Genomic DNA, 19,447 nt, shown 5'->3' on the forward strand with positions numbered 1-19,447 from the left:
CCGTAAAAAATCATCAAAATCGGAGTTAAAATATCCAATAAATCATGATTTTTCATTTATAACCGTCGAAAAGTTTTGTCCCATTACTTGATCTACGAATGTTTATTTTTTCTGATTTTTTGCGTATATGATATCGAAGTATAAAAAAACAAGTTTGACGGTTGGATCGTTGAAACTAGTTTCGCAGAATGTGTATGCCATCAAAACAATATATTCACTAACAATTAAGAGTTTATTTATATTTTTGTTAAATATAACATAAGATTTTGTGGTAGCCACTAGTGTAAATATTTTCAATTGAAGATCAAATTCAATCATAGAGGGTCAAGGAGTGTAGCTGTAAAAAATCGTCAAAATCGGAGTTAAAATAACCGTTAAATCATGATTTTACATTTATAACCGTCGAAAAGTTTTGTCTCTTTACTTGATCTCTGAATGTTTATTTTTTCTGATTTTTGGCGTATATGATCTCGAAGTATAAACAAACAAGTTTGACGGTTGGAGCGTTGAAACTAGTTTCGTAGAATGCGTATGCCATCAAAACAATATATTCACTAACAATTAAGAGTTTATTTATACTTTCGTTAAATATAACATAAGATTTTGTGGTATCCACTAGTGTAAATATTTTTAATTGAAGATCAAATTCAGTCATTGTATTCATATAGGGTCAAGGAGTGTAGCTGTAAAAAATCATCAAAATCGAAGTTAAAATAACCGTTAAATCATGATTTTTCATTTATATCCGTCGAAAAGTTTTGTCCCGTTACTTGATCTATGAATGTTTATTTTTTCCTTTTTTTGGCGTATATGATCTCGAAGTATAAAACAATAAGTTTGATGGTTGAATCGTTGAAACTAATTTCGTAGAATGCATATGCCATCAAAACAATATATTCACTAACAATTAAGAGTTTATTTATACTTTCGTTAAATATAACATAAGATTTTGTTGTATCCACTAGTGCAAATGTTTTAAATTGAAGATCAAATTCAGTCATTGTATTCATATAGGGTCAAGGAGTGTAGCTGTAAAAAATCATCAAAGTCGGAGTTAAAATAACCCTTAAATCGTGATTTTTCATTTATAATTATCGAAAAGTTTTGTCCCGTTACTAGATCTCTGAATATTTTTTTTTTGTTGCGATTTTTGGGGTATACGATCTTGAAGTATATACAAACAAGTCTTACAGTTGGATCGTTGAATGGTGTGTGTGTATATATATTTATTAAGTAGCTTTAAATTTATTTATTTTGTACGTATAACACTTAAGAAATTGAATAGTATATAGATTTATTAAGTAGCTTTCACTTTAATTATTATTCAAAACAATTATTTTTATAAATATTGTGCTACGAACCAATTTTTCGTCTCTTAAAAATTTGCGCGACCAACAGTTCGTCGTGCAAAACTCAAAAAATTTGGGCGAGTACTAAAAATGGGACGTAGGTTTTTAAAATTAAAAAAAAAAAAAACTTTAGACTTTGCGCGGCCAATATTTTTTGTTGCTCAAAACTTTGCGCGACCAATATATATTTTTCGTCGTGCAAAAATTTGGGCGGGTACAAAAAATGGGACGCGGGACTTTTTTTATATAATTGTTTTAGACTTTGTGCGACCAATATGTATTTTTCGTCACGCAAAAATATAAAAATTTTGGCGGGTACCAAAAATGGGATGCGGGAATTTTTTTTTTAAAATAATTTTTTTAGACTTTGCACGACCAATATTCCTATATTCGTCGCACAAAATTTTGCGCGACCAATATGTTTCGTCGCGCAAAACTTTGCGCGACCAACAATATTTTTCGTCGCGCAAAGTGATACGATTTTTAAAACCGAAATAACTCCTCCACCATTTTCTCAATGTCTTTCTCTACTTTTACCTCTCCTCTCTCTTTCCCTCTCCCCAAATACCACCCTTTCTCTCACACTCACGCCTCTCACTTAATCTCTCATCTCTCTCTTCACTATTTCTCACTCTCACTCACTCTCTCATCTATCTTTTCACTATCTCTCACTCTCTCATCTCTCTATCACTATCTTATCTAATTCTCTCACACTCACTTCTCCCTCTCATTCTCACTCACTCTCAATCTTGCCAAAAGGTATATTCTCTCCAAATTTTAAATTTTTTTCATTAATATGTGTTTTTGGAGTTAGTTTTGAGTTTGTGTTGGGTTTGGGGTTGAGTAAAGGGGAGAGATTCGAGTTTGGGTTGGATTTGTGTTATAACAATTTTAGGGGAGATTAAGCATTCTTTTTTTTTGTTTTTTTTTGTTTTTTTTGTTTTTTTGTTGTTGTTGTTGTTGTTGTTATTTGACCATACTTGTTTTTTTGTTGGTAATCATCGAGACTTTGATGGCTAAAGTTGAGGATTATGAAGCTCTCAAAACATATCATCCACCACTACCACCATAATACGCTTGTATTAGGATTTTATTATTGTACTTTGTTAATTTATGTGTATATTTTGAATATTATATATATATATATATATTTATTGGATAATTTGATCACTATTTTTCATATGTAATTTTATTTTGAATATGTCAATTTAAATTAAAGTAATTAAGAAAAATCTTACAATTAAATTAAATTTAAAAAGTAAAAATTCAAAAAAATTAATATCAATTTAAATTAAAGTGATTTTAAAAAAATCATACAATTAAATTAAATTTAAAAAGTAAAAAATTGAATAAATTAATGTAAATAAATTAATATTAAAGAAATAATAAAACAAAAAGTAAAAAAACCTTGCGCGAATTTTTTTTTTTGTAGCGCAAACTATTAAATTAGTTTATTTTAATTAAAAAAATTTAAAACACAAAAAATATTTCGTCGCGCAAACTCTAAAAATGTGGGCGGGTACCAAAAATGGGACGCGGGAAATTTTTATTTTTTATACATTTTTTTGAGACTTTGCGAGATCAATGTTTTTTGTCGCGCAAAACTTTGCACGACCAATGTGTTTCGTCACTCAAAGTTTTGCTCGACCAATATTTTTTCGTCATGCAAGCCTTTACGCGACCAATGTGTTTCATCGCGCAAAGTTTTGCGCGACCAATATTTTTTCGTCGCGCAAAGTCACTTTGCGCGACCAATGAAAAAACTTGGTTGCGCAAAGTCTTTCTTCACAATTTTTGTGCGACGGATTTTGCGCGACGAAGTTTCTGTCGCGTTGAAATTTGTGCGACTACAATGTATTTTGCGCGACGAAATTCTCTTTGTCGCGCAAAATGTAAAATGTAGTAGTGTAACCTTTCGTCTGGCATTAAAGCAACATGACACTTCCATCATTTTTGACACTATTGATTATGTTATGGTAATAATGACCCTTTATAACTTCAACTTTAGAACTTAAAACGTAAGGTTGAGAGCGGGATACTATGTGTTGAACTTGGCTCTCCCTAATAGATAGAAGATTGTAGAGCAAGAAAGGGGCAGGTCGGGTTCGGCAAGGATTCCTAGTGGCTGCAGGGTTTTTAACTTATTTTTAATATGGATGTTTCTTTTCTGTTACTTGTATACATAGGATTTTTGGGGTCTAGGTCAATTTGAGAAAGATTACAAGGGCCTCAAATTGAATTGGAGCAAGAGTGTGAGAGAAATTAAGACCCAGGGTACTTAAGAATGAAGGGGGTTTTCTTGTAAACCAAAGGTGTTCTTATTACTAATTAAATTTCTCAGGGTGATCACTAAACAGGACATAGGCACAACACCGAATCTTTATAAATATTCCTTGTGTCCTTTGTTTGTTTGCTTTATAGTTTTGGTGTGTGTGCGTGTGTTGAGTGTTTGTTTGCATTATCATTTGATAATAAGGTCTTCAGTGTTTCCCACAACAAGTGGTATCATCGCATCGTTAGTAGTGGGTGTTTGTCTATGCCCAAGTGCTCTTATAGCTTTCAAAGCGCTAGCGTGTTTGAGATGGCAGTCCACAAGCATGTTGAAGAGAAGAAGTAGAAACAACCACAGACGACTAACATGAAGATTGAGTTGAAGTCGTTCACTGGCAAAGAGAACTTCACACTATGGCAAAGAAGGATGAAATACGCCCTAGCCCAGTAGGGTCTCAATGTTCTCTTTGTAGGCGAGAACAAGCTGAAAACCATGACCTCGGAGGAGTGGGAAACGCTTGACGAGTTGGCTAGGGGGCCCATCGAGAAGTATATCGCTGACAAGGTGATGTTCAGTGTGATGGAGGACATCGCAAAGAAAACATGGGAAAAGCTCGAGTAGATGTTTGCAAGAAAGTCACTATGAAACACACTCTTCTTGAAGCAAGAACTCCTAAATATTCGGATAGAGGAAATCTTATGAAGCATCTTAGTACCTTTAATATGTGTATTATGGCCTTGCAGAGGATTAAAGTTATATATAGTACGGAGGATAAGGCTTATGTTGCTGACATCCTTATCTCCATCATATAGACACTTTCGAACAATGCTTATGTTCTGCAAGAGTACTCTCAAGTTTGAGGAGGTGGTACAAGGCATTCTCAACCACCATTGGATGTCTCAACATGTTAGCCAGAGCTTTCAAGGTGAAGTTCTAGTTGCGAAGACCGAAGAGGGGCTGTTCAAACAACCGTAATGGCAACAAGGGCAATAGGGGAATATCAAAATCCAAAGCCAAAGATGGTTGTTTTAAGTGTTGGTCAAAGTGAAGAAGATAGCGGACACAGTTGGGGTCGCTACAGAAAGTGACAATGAGCTTTTATATGTTGATAGTGAAGCTCATTCTGATTTACTTCCTACTTCTTTTTTAAGATTCTGAATTTGGATTACATGTGTGCTCATATTGTATGTGTTCAAACATGGTGTGGTCGGATACATATGAGAAAGAAGAAGACGACGAAGTTGTGATGGGGGTGGCTCGATTCGTTAAGTTGAGGGCACTTGTACAGTCAAGGTAAAGATGCATGATGGCATTGTTAGGACATTGGGGATGGTAAGATATATTCCAAGTTTGCGCAAGAAGCTAATTTTCATTGGTACTTTTGATAAGAATTGCTACATTTACAAAACCATGAGAGGGAAACTCATAGTCTCAAAGGGTTGACTTATGATTATGAATGGAGAGATTCAACCTAATTGCCTATATAAACTATATAGACTTTGTGGTACAATAGCAACAGGTGGAGCATCTATAACTACCAATAAGGACTCAGAAGATGACACCCAACGTTGGCATTTGAGGCAAGGACACTTGACTTCTGCAAGTATTGTACCATGGGAAAGCAGTAAAGGTTGGTATTCAAGCAGCCAAAATATATATAAAAAAAGAATAAGAACACATGTGTGCTAAATTATATTCACTCAGATGTATAAAGGCCATCACCGGTTAAATTCAAGGATGGAGCTCGCTATTTCGTCAAATTCATGGATGATTTCTTTCAAAAGGTTTGGGTCTACTTCATGAAGGAGAAATTTGAGGTCTTCACTAAATTTGTAAAGTGGAAGGCGGAGGCTAAGGAGTGATAATGGAGATGAATATAAACATAACAAGTTCCTTAGTTTTGCAAGAGCGAGGGTATCAAAAGGCACTTTACTGTCAAGAAGACTCCCTAATATAATGGAATCAGAGAGAGGATGAATAGGTTTCTCATGTAGCATAAGAGGTATATGGGGATTCATACAGGGTTGCTCGAGTTATTTTGGGCAGATGCGGTTAACTACACTTCATATTTGGTTATGGTCTAACTATTCAATTGATTATTCTAATTTACGAGTATTTGGATGAAGTACATATGCTGTTATTCCTAGTGATGAGGCGTCCAAGTTGAAGCCTAAGCCTCTTGAATGCATACTCCTCGACTTTCAGAGAGGTGTTAAGGGGTACAATATTTGGGAACCGGTGAACATGAAGAAAAAACTCTGTAGGGATGTACTATTTGATGAGAAGACAATGCCTATGAATACTATCAAGAAGTCTTAGGCGAGTGAGAATATTGTTGGAAAGAAAGAGAATCGTCAAAGTACCACTGAGGGAGTGATGAGAGAAACTTCACAAGAGCAGCCAACTGAAGATGTTCAAAAGGAGGTGGAGTCTAACACTGAGTTGGAGAGCCGACATCTATAGCACCATCGAGGCCCAAGAGAACCATTAAACCTCCTCAACCATTTGGAAGGGAAAAAGATGCAGTCCACTATGCCTTAAACATAAGTGAAGAATATCCAACCACTTCCAAGAATCAATTGAGGGCAAGGAGGGGGAAAGTTGGATGGGTGCTATGATGGAAGAGATGAAATCTCTACACAAGAACTCTGTGTGGGAGTTGGTTCCTAAACCAAAAGATTAAAAAAGTTATCGTCTGAATCAATATCCAAGGTAGTGGTACAAGCGCTTTGATTCCTACAAGCTGAAAATTGGGCATGAAATATGTGAATCAGATTGTTGTGTGTACACTTATGTACTCAAAGATGGGGAGATCATCTTGTTGCTACTTTATGTAGATGATATCCTTATCGTGTGTCAAGAATTCAAGATTTGAATACGATGCTTGGAAGGGAATTTGGCATGAAGGATGTTGGTATGCACAGAAGATCCTATGTATGTAATATGGAGAGAGAGAGAAACAGGAAGATTGTGGGTGTCACAAGGTAAGCACATATTTAAAGTAATTGCAAAATCCAATATGTTGGATTCTAAGACTGTGTCTACTCCTTTGATGAAGCACTTTAAATTGAGGGCACAACTATGCCTTTCTACCAATGAAGAGAAGGATGAGATGAGTAAAATTCCATATGCAAGAGCATTAGGGTGTCTTATGTATGCTATGGTTTGAACTCGTCCTGACTTGGCCTAGAAGTTAGTTTAGTGTCAATATACATGGTGAATCCAAATAAACAACATTGGAATACAATGAAGTGGATTCTCTGGTATTTGAAGGGCATCAAGAAATTTGAGATTTTGTTTGAAAGACAACAAAAAAAGGCATGTGTGTCGAGTTATGTGGATTCAGATTATGCAAAGGAATTTTATCTTTTTGGTGTGTGCGTTTGATTCTTCTTATGGTTTGTGAGTGCTCATCGTATAGTCCATCAATAACAAGCTCTTGAGGCTTCTGTACGACACTATACACCTAGTTGCCTTAATTCTAGTCTCTACACACAATTTTATTGCAAAATTGTTTCCTTGGATTGTTTTCTCCTCGAAACTATGCAATAATCTATTCACATTTGCCATTGAATACTAGTTATTAACCACTATTCTTAATTGAAAAATGATTTTAAAAAAAAAAAAAATTGGATGTATTAGTAAATGAGAAGAGTCCAATAACGTTTGAGTCGCAGCATACCTGACCAAGTGATATCCATTCGATTGCCTTCTTCATTTTCCACACTTACATGAATGTCACTCATGGCATGAGTAGGTTCTATGCGTATACCTTCCAAGAAAAGAAAACCATAATTAATACTTTAGAAGTACTACTAACAATTATATATCCGTTGTCAAAATTTGAGAAAATAGTATATATACTAACAATTATAGATCCATTGTTGCCAAAATTTGAGCCGTGTTCCACTTGGGAATATAGAAGGCAAAAATGCCAATGCATGCATCGGGGATATCCCAAAGGGATCTTTCGTAAGGACCAATTTTGGGCAACGATTAATTAATTCCTGTGCAATATCTGTAGTAGAGAAAAGAAATTTTATAATTCAATAAAAAGATTAATTAAATTCGTTGTTATAAGTAAAAGCTTATACCAAATTTTTTGACACCGATAGAATGGCAAACAAGTCCAGCGCCATAGGGGCCTTTATCAGGCATTAGATCTTCGAGTGGAGTGACGGAGTATAGATAACGGACAACATCCCAATGCTCACTGATACAGGCCAAGAGAATTGGAGTCATATTGTTGTTCTCAGTGGCAATGCTAAGTATTTTCTTGCTCTTTCTAACCATGCATTTAACTATTTTGATATTTCCTCTATCTGCAGCAACAGCAAGAGCTGTCCAACCAGAAGATTTTATTTCCAAGTCTTCCTCTAGCATCAATTGCACCAACTCTTCCACAATATGCTCGTGTTCTAATTCTGTTGCTATGTAAAGAGCTGTCTTGTTTGAGTATGGAATTTTTGCTCTTGCTGCATTGGGATGTAGGGTAAGAAGCTCCTTTGCTTTATTCCAATCCCCACTCCTGACAGCCTTGAAGAACGGCTGATACTGACGGAAGTCACACACACTCTCGTCATATCCTGCGATGAGTTTTGGTTAATTAGTTATTTCTGATAAATAACATAATCCAGTTATTTCTATTGTTTGAATGAATTGTACCCATGCATGATATATGTATGCAGCTTTTGTGTTTTTTTTTTCCCTTTGTTTTTTTTGGTGTCAGATCCAGAATATATTGCTAGAACGCGTAAAGGAATTATGTATGGAGTGGACATTAGCATGTATATGCGGTTTTTGATCCAATAAAAAACAAAGTTCTTCTTTGCATATTTATTCGTGCAGAAAGAGAACAAAGTGTATACCTGGGTTGTTTGATGAGGTTGCAGATTCAACAGGCAAATCACTTGGAAGTAATGCTTGTGTCTTGAAGTTTGCTGCCAAAGCATCCCAAGCAAATTTGGCTGAATTGCTGTCCCTAATAAGCGCAAAAGCTTCCGGCCCGCACGAAATTTGGATTGTATGTAAAGCCATGGCATTCTTCTTCCTCCAAGCCTTCAACGGATCATCAGCTTTTTTTTCTTCATCTTCAGGAGGTTCATCTATAGCCTTCACTGCATCCCAAAGGTCTTGAGCCAACAAGTAATTTCTAAGATAAACACTCCAATCCAGGTAGTTACTGTTGTTAAGGACTTCCACGACAATTGTACCTGCGGAGACGGCACTTGTTGCCATTCTTACTCAGTCAAGCTATCACACATGCATGAGCAAATAGAGAGACTGCTGCTATATATATATGGCCGAGGATGCTTTGCTATTTGTGTTTTATTTGCTACACAGTAGAGTAAAGAGTGAATTGTTCAAGTAGCGGGGAGGGTAACAGAGTTATAATTATGTAATATACCATTTGCATTCAGTGACCCAGTTGGCGATGTGCACATATAACTAAAACAAATATTTTAATTAGTATTTTTATGTTCTTAATTTATCAATTTATCTTCATTGACAATTAGCAATTAAAGAAAGGCTTAGCAGCCAAATAAGAAAATTCATACTGCAGTTGCAACTTGCCAGTTGCACATACAATTTCAAATACGTACTATATATATTTAAAATTCGTAAACGGGCTCCAGTTGCTATACTGTTATAAATAAAAAATAAATAAAAACAATAAATAAAGTGTTGAGTACTTCAACCACTCGCAATTAAAATGTTCATTTCAAATCCATATACTCGATCTTTGAATATAGTACAAACTCATACACAAACTCACAGAAACCCTACATTTACGGCCTTCCATTCAACCAAGTTTAAGTTTGGATTGTCATCTATATCTACATAAACAAAAAATTCCAGTAATTGAAATGAAGGCAAATTAGATTCATTAATTGGTAATCTTACTCGCAACTGATATGGAAGCTTTCCAGTTTTGTCTCACCAATTTCAAGATTTCAGGATAGCTCAGCAGTGGTAGACAGGAAATTACAGGGAGAGATGATTTGAGGACTCTTTTTTTCTTTTTCTTTTTTTTCAAAAACTTTTGTTGTTGCTTCTCTGCCTTCTAGATTTAATATCTTTAATAGTACGACTTTTACATTTGAGTTTAAAAATACTGCTTGCAACTATCAATGCTAAGTACTTTTTTAATGTGTTCGAGTACATGTAATAGAATTTGAAATACTTTGTTGACAAGATCAAGCTTTTGGGAACATATAGTGAAAGCTCGTCATAATAATTAGAGCTTTAGCTATCGAAAGTCAACTGTTAGAAGCATATGAAGAGAGCTATGTCCGTCCAGAAATGAATGTAATTTAGTTATATAATTACGATAAAGAAACTTAAGTTCTTGAGAAAAAGATAAATTGATGGTACTTTTTTGTTCCAATTTTTAAGAAACTATATAGTTCGAGGAATTGGATTATTATATAATTGTTTGTACCATATTTGGAAAATGGACCAAAGTTTATTTATTTTTTTAAATATTAAAATTACATTGAACTCAAGCCCACTTTCATTTTTTCAAAACCAACAGAAAGGGCTTTGGTTTTTGTGTTTGGGCCATTATGTGGTTTAAATTCGCTCAATGTAACACCCCGACTCCAAATTAAGTGTCTATTTTAAATTGATTTAAAATAAATTACGAATTTACCTTTTGGGTAGGGGTAAATTGATCATTTTCTTATCCAGAAGGATTTTGGGACCATGAATGGTATTTTGGGGTAAGTGGTACTGAGACGAATTCGTAGACACGCGGTGTAACACCCCGACCCCAAATTTCCCCAAATTTAACCCTTATTTAATTATTTAATTATTTAAGGGTATTTTAGTCATATTTTTAACCGGAGAGAGTTTGGGACCGTGACTTGTATTTTTGGATAGGTCGCGCTGAGACGAGTTCATAGACACGTAGTGGGCTCGAATCGGAGTTGTAACGAGAGAGATATGGTCAAAAGAAATCCAGTGGCACAATCGTAAATATTTCGAAATGGGATTTTTTATAAAAATCAGATTTTTCCCTCTCTCTCTCTCTCTCCCCTGCGCAGAAACAGCCCCTCCCTCGGGTTACTGTTCACAGCGGCGGTTTTTGGGCCGCCGCCGCCGCATCCGGCCACCACTCGGGGTGGCACCGGTCCCAAAAGAACCGTGCCGTCTTCCTCTTCCCATCCCGACCGGTCTCAGCCCCTGCATCGACCGGAGCTCGCCGGAATCAGGCGAAAACCGATCGGTTTTCACCCGATTTTCAGACCCTCCGTTCTCCTTCGTTTCTCAGCCAAATCGTTCGAGTAAGGTATGGATTCTCACCTATTTTTCGTGCTCTAGCTGATGGTTGGATAGGATTTCGTTAATTTTGAGCTTAGGATAGCTGATCTTCGATTTGAAATTCTGCCGATTTTGGGAGCTTGTTTTCGGCCACTTCCGGTCACTTTTTGTGGTAGGCCCGAGAACAAAAGTGACTCCAAATAGGGTGTTATACCTAGGGTAGAAGTCTCGGCCCGAGATGTTGAGATTTTTCGGCGAAGCTTTATCGCTTTGGACACCCACACGCTGCCCGCGCGTGTGGCAGCGCGTGGGCACTGTAGCAGAGGGGCATTATTGTCCCAATGCGATCTCCTGGTTGTCACGAGCGCGTAGGATTTCGCGGATCTCAATTCGGACGTCGTTTGACTATCGAACGGATATCGCCTATCGGGCGTTATCCGGGTTCGATAGGTTGGGACCGTCGGATGGTCCCAAATTTAATATATGTTAATTTGGGTAATTCTAGGATCGTGTAGGAAGTCATGGATCGTGAATCGGAGCCCCGGATGTTCCGATTCAATAATTTAAAGTTTATATTTTATATTAACCGTTAGATCGTACGATCGTGAGTGATCCGACCGTCCGATCTGAACCAAACTTGCAGGACGAGTGTCCTATACGTTATAGAACCCATAGGAACTTCCGGATCGGAGTTTGGAGGTCGTGGTCCCCGTGGGCCCGTTTGACCAGGGTTAGGGTAGTTTGACCCTTGATTGACCGTGAGTCTTCCGGAGTAATCTCACCTTTCTAGGGGGATTATCGGGTGCTAGACTCTTGTGAAGGGTTACGCAATATTAGAATTAATATTTATTATTATAATTATAATAAGTTGGTACAAGAGTATAAAAGAGTCTAGAATGTCAGTTCGGAGTGCTATACGCACTACCTTAGGTACCTCCCCGGATTTTGGGATTTACTATAAGCACCACCAAGTGAAAGTTAGGTCCCACGTGGCGTAGGTTATCCGGCGTGTGGACAGACCCCATACGTGGCGCTGGTTGTACCGGCGTATGGGGAGATATTGTAGTATTGTGTTGAGGTCGCACGTGGCGTAGGTTATCCGGCGTGTCGACAGGCCCCATACGTGGCGTTGGTTGTACCGGCGTATGGGGAGTTATGTGATATGATGTTGAGGTCCCGCGTGGCGTAGGTTATCCGGCGTTGGGACAGGCCCCATACGTGGCGTTGGTTGTACCGGCGTATGGGGAGTTATGTGATATGACGTGTAGGTCTCACGTGGCGTAGGTTATCCGGCGTTGAGACAGACCCCATACGTGGCGTTGGTTGTACCGGCGTATGGGGAGATATGTGATAGTATGGCATGGTCGCACGTGGCGTAGGTTATCCGGCGTGTTGACAGACCCCATACGTGGCGTTGGTTGTACCGGCGTATGGGGAGATTATGTGGAATACAGAGAAATGAAATGAGGTATCGCCTAAGTGTGGAATTAGGTTTTATGGAGAGAACTACGTGTGGCTTGATCCCTCAAGGAGGGTACGTAGGCAGCCTAAGGTCATTAGGTGCAGCCGCAGACTAATTATTAGTCATAAAGGGGTATTTGAATTGTTGGGTAGTTGGTTAAGATTTATTGGAAGGCCGAAGGCCATTTGTGTGATTTGCATGAAATTATATTGTGCATGCTGCCAGTTGAGAATATTAAATGTGTTTTTATGCAGGTTGAAATTTTGGGAAATGTCCAATTTATAGGGGAGACTCTGCCGAAATTTCGGCAGAAAGTCCCGGTCTTTAGTGAGTGGGCCCGGCATCGGGGTGATGTCAGGAATTCCAAAGGATTCGTCTCGGATTTGGGGAAAATTCGGGGCGGGTCCTTTCAGTTGGTATCAGAGCTCTAGGTTCAATTTCCTGTGGACCCTGCACATTATGTGCATCCTTAAGTTGTGGGGATCAAAATGGGTTCCATCTCGGAATGGCACCTTGCGACGTTGAGTCCGCATGGGTGGAAGGATAGGGGGTTGATCAACCTGCTTATAGGGATCCTCCATTGCCTGAACATGTTGCTAATTTTCGACTGTGTGCCTAGCGCACGGAGTCGAAGATTCTGAGAGCACAACCTTTCTTTAGAACGAACCGCTCCCCGACATTGGATCAAGGGATCCAAGGTCTGAGAGGTGGCGTTAGCATAATCGAAATCACAAGTGTGGAAGAGATTATGATAGCCTTAATTCTCTTTCAGAAAGAGGCTCGTGTGTGGTGGGAATACTGTGGTCAAATCCAAGGGGAAGACCCAAATGGATTGAGTAATCCTACCTATGGAGATGGAGAGTACTTGGGGGTCTCCTCTCTTGTGAGCACGTCCGAGTAGTGATCTTTCATCAGAATCAGAAATGGATCGTGGTCGAGAGAGATCGATGATGATTACAATTCGGTAAAAGTGATCCTTTCTGGCCTTTCTTTCAAAGCATCGTGTTGGCAATGCTGCCAATCGGTTCTGAAGAAAGAAGGAAAATATCAACAAGTCAAAGAACGCGGTTTCTCTTTTAGTGGGAGAGCTAAAAGAGAATCAAATCACAAATGGAAGCGTTTAGCTTTTAGGGAAAAGCAAGGAAACCCGAGTAGTAGATGCGGGCCCAATGCTCATAACCCTTTGAGTGACAGGTAGGAAATTTCGGGGACGAAATTTTTATAAGGGGGGTAGTCTGTAACACCCCGACCCCAAATTTCCATAAATTTAACCATTATTTAATTATTTATTTATTTAAGGGTATTTTAGTCATATTTTTAACCGGAGAGAGTTTGGGACCGCGACTTGTATTTTTGGATAGGTCGCACTGAGACGAGTTCATAGACACGTAGTGGGCTCGAATCGGAGTTGTAACGAGAGAGATATGGTCAAAAGAAACCCAGTGGCACAATCGTAAATATTTCAAAATGGGATTTTTTATAAAAATCAGATTTTTCCCTCTCTCTCTCTCTCCTCCCTGCGCAGAAACAGCCCCCCCAACCCGAGTTACTGTTCACAGCGGCGGTTTTTGGGCCGCCGCCGCCACATCCGGCCACCACTTGGGGTGGCACCGGTCCCAAAAGAACCGTGCCATCCTCCTCTTTCCATCCCGACCAGTCCCAGCCACCGGAACCACCTGTGCTCGCCGGAAAATGCAAAACTCCGACCGGTTTTAACCCAATTTGAAGGAACTCGTTCTCTATCATTTCTTCTCCAAATTTGACGAGTAAGGTATGGTTTTCCACCTATTTTCCATGCTCTAGCTGATGGTTGGGTAGGATTTCGATTTTGAGCGTAGGTAATTCGATTTCGAATTGAAATTATGCCGATTTTGGGAGTTTGTTTTCGGCCACTTCCGGTCACTTTTTGGGGTAGGCCCAAGAACAAAAGTGACTCCAAATAGGGTGTTATACCTAGGGTAGGAGTCTTGAGCCAAGATGTTGAGATTTTTCGGCGAAGCTTTATCGCTTTGGACACCCACGGGCTGTCGCGAGTGTGGCGCGCGTAGGCACTGTAGCAGAGGGACATTATTGTCCCAATGCGATCTCCTAGTTGTCACGAGTGCGTAGGATTTCGCGGATCTCAATTCGGACGTCGTTTGACTATCGAACGGATATCGCCTATCGGGCGTTATCCGGGTTCGATAGGTTGGGACCGTTGGATGGTCTCGAAATTTAATATATGTTAAACTAGGTATTTCTAGGATCGTGTAGGAATTCACGGATCGTGAATCGGAGCCCCGGATGTTCCGATTCAATAATTTAAAGTTTATATTTTATATTAACCGTTAGATCGTGCGATCGTGAGCGATCCGACCGTCCGATCTGAACCAAACTTGCAGGACGAGTGTCCTATATGTTATAGAACCCATAGGAACTTCCGGATCGGAATTTGGAGGTCGTGGGTCCCGTGGGCCCGTTTGACCAGGGTTAGGGTAGTTTGACCCTTGGTTGACCGTGAGTCTCCCGGAGTAATCTCACCTTCCCAGGGGGATTATCTGGTGCTAGACTATTGTTGGGGTTACGCAATATTAGAATATTTGTTTATATAATTAAAATTATATATGTTTGTACGAGGGTACAAAAGAGTCTAGAATATCAGTTTAGGAGTGCTATACGCACTACCTTAGGTACCTCCCCGGATTTTGGGATTTACTATAAGCACCACCAAGTGAAAGTTAGGTCCCACGTGGCGTAGGTTATCCGGCGTTGGGACAGGCCCCATACGTGGCGTTGGTTGTACCGGCGTATGGGGAGTTCTGTGATATGACGTGTAGGTCTCACGTGGCGTAGGTTATCCGGCGTTGAGACAGACCCCATACGTGGCGTTGGTTGTACCGGCGTATGGGGAGATTTGTGATATGATGTTGAGGTCCCGCGTGGCGTAGGTTATCCGGCGTTGGGACAGGCCCCATACGTGGCGTTGGTTGTACCGACGTATGGGGAGTTATGTGATATGACGTGTAGGTCTCACGTGGCGTAGGTTATCCAGATTTTGAGACAGGCCCCATACGTGGCGTTGGTTGTCCCGGCGTATGGGGAGATATGTGATAGTATGGCATGGTCGCACGTGGCGTAAGTTATCCGGCGTGTTGACAGACCCCATACGTGGCGTTGGTTGTACCGGCGTATGGGGAGATTATGTGGAATACGGAGAAATGAAATGATGTATCACCTAAGTGTGGAATTAGGTTTTACGAGAGAACTACGTGTGGCTTGATCCCTCAAGGAGGGTACGTAGGCAGCCTAAGGTCATTAGGCGCAGCCGCAGACTAAATGTTAGTCATAAATGGGTATTTGAATTGCTGGGTAGTTAGTTAAGAATTATTGGAAGGCCGAAGGCCATTTGTGTGATTTGCATGAAAATATATTGTGCATGCTGCCAGTTGAGAATATTAAATGTGTTTTTATGCAGGTTGAAATTTTGGGAAATGTCCAATTTATAGGGGAGACTCTGCCGAAATTTCAGCAGAAAGTCTCGGTCTTTAGTCAGTGGGCCCGGCATCGGGGGATGTCAGGAATTCCAAAGGATTCGTCTCGGATTTGGGGAAAATTCGGGGCGGGTCCTTTCACGCGGTAGGCTTGAATCGGAGTTGTAACCAAAAAGTTACGATCAAAACATTATCAGTGGCAAACTTGTAAATATTTCAAAAAAGTTTGGTAAAAATCAATTTTTTTTCACATCAGCTCTCTCTCTCCTCGTGCGTGCTCGCCTCTCTCTCTCTCTCTCTCTCTCTCTCTCTCTCCTCAGTCTCTTTCTCTCCCCGACACCGACACTCTCTCTCTTCAGTTCTCTCTGCACCGGTCACGGCCAGGCATGCCACCGGCCCCAATCGACTCGTCTCGACGTCCCGATCAAGGCTAACCGGTTTTCCTCGTCGGAAACCACGAACTTCGGCCACGAGCTCGACTGTTTGAACCCGAGCTTTCCCGTCGTCACGTCGCTGCCTCCGCCGCCCAAACCCGGTGAGTGAGGTATGGTTTCTCATCCATTTTCCGAGTTCTAGCTGACTATTGTATAGGTTTGGACCGATTCATTGTCTAGAAAATCGATTAGAAAACCTAGGTTTTGGCCGGATTTCAAAGTGAAATTCCGGCTAGTTGCCACCCGAATTGGACCTTTTCGTAGTTGAATGAAGTGATCCTGACCTTGAGTAGAAGCTAAGATAGGAAGGGTGAGCTCAGGTGTGGAGATTTTCCGTCACCGGAATTACTCTACACACCCACTCGCTGCTAGCGCGTGTGGCAGCGTGTGGGAGAGGCTGGTGAAGATGCAATTTAACCCAATGAGATCCTTAGGTTGTCACGAGCGTATAGGAATTCGCGGATCTCAATTCGGATGTCGTTTGACTATCGAACGGATTTTCGCATATTGTGCGTTATCCGGGTTCGATAGGTTCCGACCGTTAGATCTTTTCCGAATTAAAATATGTTGTTCTAGGTATTCCTAGGACCGTATCGGACTTCACGGATTATGAATCGGAGCCCCGGATGTTCCGATTCAATAATGCAAGTTGCAGGTTAGCGAGAACCGTAAAATCGTGAACGATTCCTAAACCTGTAATTGGACCTTAGGATACCTTCTTCAACATACACGTGTTGGGAATTTGGGGATTTAAGCATTTAATTTGTGNATTTCCGCTTCGACATAATTTTATATTAATTAAGGGTTCGTATCTTGAAATTGGTGTTTCGACTGCATGTCAGCAGGCAGGACTCGTACGTGGTTAGGCAGCATGGGAATATTTGTGAGTGGACTTTGTTTTCAATCATATGCATGGTTTTATTGTTGAAGGATTTTTGCATAATGTTTTTATGGCTTATTGAATATATTATATTCATGAGATGAATTTGATGTTGTATAGCGCTTTGGCAATATATTGTGAGTTTGGCATTTTGGGTATTGAGAGTGTATTTTTATAAGGATTGTGGGGAAGTATATATATATTCTCTATAGACGAGATACTTGGGTTTTTGAAGAGTGTTGTGGAAGAACTTGATTATGAGGGGTTGTTGAGAGAAGTTGTATGATTACACTATGTAAGTACCTTCCCTAGTATTAGACTTTCCACACGCGGCGTTGGATGTTCCTGCGTGTGAGACACTTTTCATATGCGACGTTGGATGTTCTGGCATATAGAAAGACTTTATATAGTGTTTAGGGTCATCACCCATGGTGTTGGATGTTCCGGTGTATGATGATCTAGTCTGCGCGCGTAGGACATAGTTTGGGAGCTATACATGGCGTTGGATGTTCCGATGTGGGAGCTTTGGAGTTTCGTCCCCCGGTTGGACCACTCATCCCTAGACGCAGGATAGCACCTGGAAATCCTGCGGACTAGTCAAACGATCCCCCAGTTAGATTGTTTCCCCAGTACCTAGGTAGTGTGATGGGTATATCGTATAGCTATGTATAGTTATATTTATATATATATTTATATGTATATGTATAGCTGAGTGAGTGAAGAAAATTGAGTTTTTCAGTGGTTTGGCAGGAGTGGCAAATTTGAGAGAATGGGGTTTATGAAGGAGATGATTTGTATTTTGAAGAGTTTTAAATGAATCATGTTTTGAGTAATTAAATATTGAATTGTGAACCTGCATGACTTGAGCATTATTTTTACACGGTGGGGTTACTATATTGTTTTAACTGCAAATCTGGTTTTTGTCCACTCACATGTTTTCTGTTTTGTGCCCCCCAGCCAGTAGTCGCTCTAGGAAGCGTGCAAGTGGTGTACGAGGCTCGAACTGTGAATTTTCCTAGTTAGTAATTGAGTAATTTGTTCTACTCAACTGTTCTTGTAATCTAAATTCAGTAGATGCTCTATTATCGTCCATGGTAGATCTTACTTGTGTGGCCGGAGGCCCATTTTAGTATGACTTGTTGAAGTATGAAAGCATGCTGCTGGTTGGGATTTTTAATTTATGTATGTTGCAGGTTGAAATTTTTTGTTGGGTTTGCTTAAATTACAGGGGAGACTGCCAAAATTTTGGTAGAAAGTCTCAGTTTCTTAGTAGTGGGCCTGGCATCGGGAAGATGTCGGAACAAAGACGGGGTCCGCTTCGGTTTTCTGGAAATTCCTGGGCAGGTCCTGTCAGCTTGGTATCAGAGCGTTAGGTTCATTTCCCTTCGACTATTGCACTTTTGTTGCATTGTTGATCTATTGATTTTATGAATTCCTTGTGTAGAATCATGTCAGCTCGCAGAGCTAGAACAAGAGATCGCGGTCAGAGATGGGGGCCGAATCCTCCACCTCCATCTCCATCGCCCCCTCCTTCACCACCAGTACCTTCGCCTCCACCATCTCCACCTGCTGGAGATAATGCTTTGGATATGAGGCATGTGCTCAGCCAGTTTACTCGCACAATGGCTACAGCCTTACGGGGAAGGCGCGGTACAGAAAGTTCTGAAATAAGAGAGTTAAAGAACTTGGGGCAAAGGAATTTGTGGGTAGTACAGACCCAGCAGAAGCAGAATCATGGATTACTGATGTGGAAAGAATTTTTGAGGTTTTGGAATGTCCAGCTGAGGATAGAGTCCGCTTGGCTACCTTTCTACTCAAGGGCAATGCTTATCATTGGTGGAAAGCAGTAAAAAGGGGTTATGAAAATCCGGCTGCCATAAATTGGGAAGAATTTCAGCGAATCTTTTCAGAGCAGTTTTACCCACCTTCTTATAGACATGCAAAGAAGTCAGAGTTCCTCTACCTGAAACAGGGGTCTATGTCAGTAATGGAGTATGAACACAAGTTTAATGAGTTGTCAAGATTTGCTCCAGAGCTGGTTGCCACAGAGGAGGACAGATGTAGACGATTTGAGGAAGGTTTATGGTGGGAAATTCAGGCAGTGGTTACTGCTAACACTTATCCAAATATGAGGGCGTTGGCTCAGGCAGCTGAAAGGGTGTCAAGGAAACTTGGTGGAAATGTGGGTAGGCGCCGTAGGGATACACCAGGAGTTGGTGGGCCCAGTCAGGGTCCATCAAAGAGGGGAGGATCTAGTTCCAGTTCTGCTAGCGGTGGATGGTCAGGAGGACGGGGATCTAGTTCTAGTAGTGGAAGA

General features: G+C 40.2%; 1 protein-coding gene across 1 annotated transcript; it reads right to left on the bottom strand.

Annotated features, from left to right (window-relative positions):
* Positions 1-6,108: 6,108 nt before the first annotated feature.
* Positions 6,109-8,859, bottom strand: LOC117618074. The gene is made up of 5 exons (XM_034347701.1): positions 8,490-8,859; positions 7,731-8,207; positions 7,490-7,639; positions 7,304-7,393; positions 6,109-6,287 (listed from the first exon to the last, which is right to left on the bottom strand). Exons 1-5 carry the CDS (start codon positions 8,857-8,859, stop codon positions 6,109-6,111), a joined length of 1,266 nt encoding a protein of 421 aa, XP_034203592.1.
* Between the last annotated feature and the right edge of the window lie 10,588 nt (positions 8,860-19,447).

The sequence above is a fragment of the Prunus dulcis genome, chromosome 2 (genome assembly GCF_902201215.1).
Source record: "Prunus dulcis chromosome 2, ALMONDv2, whole genome shotgun sequence".
Taxonomy (NCBI): Eukaryota; Viridiplantae; Streptophyta; class Magnoliopsida; order Rosales; family Rosaceae; genus Prunus; species Prunus dulcis.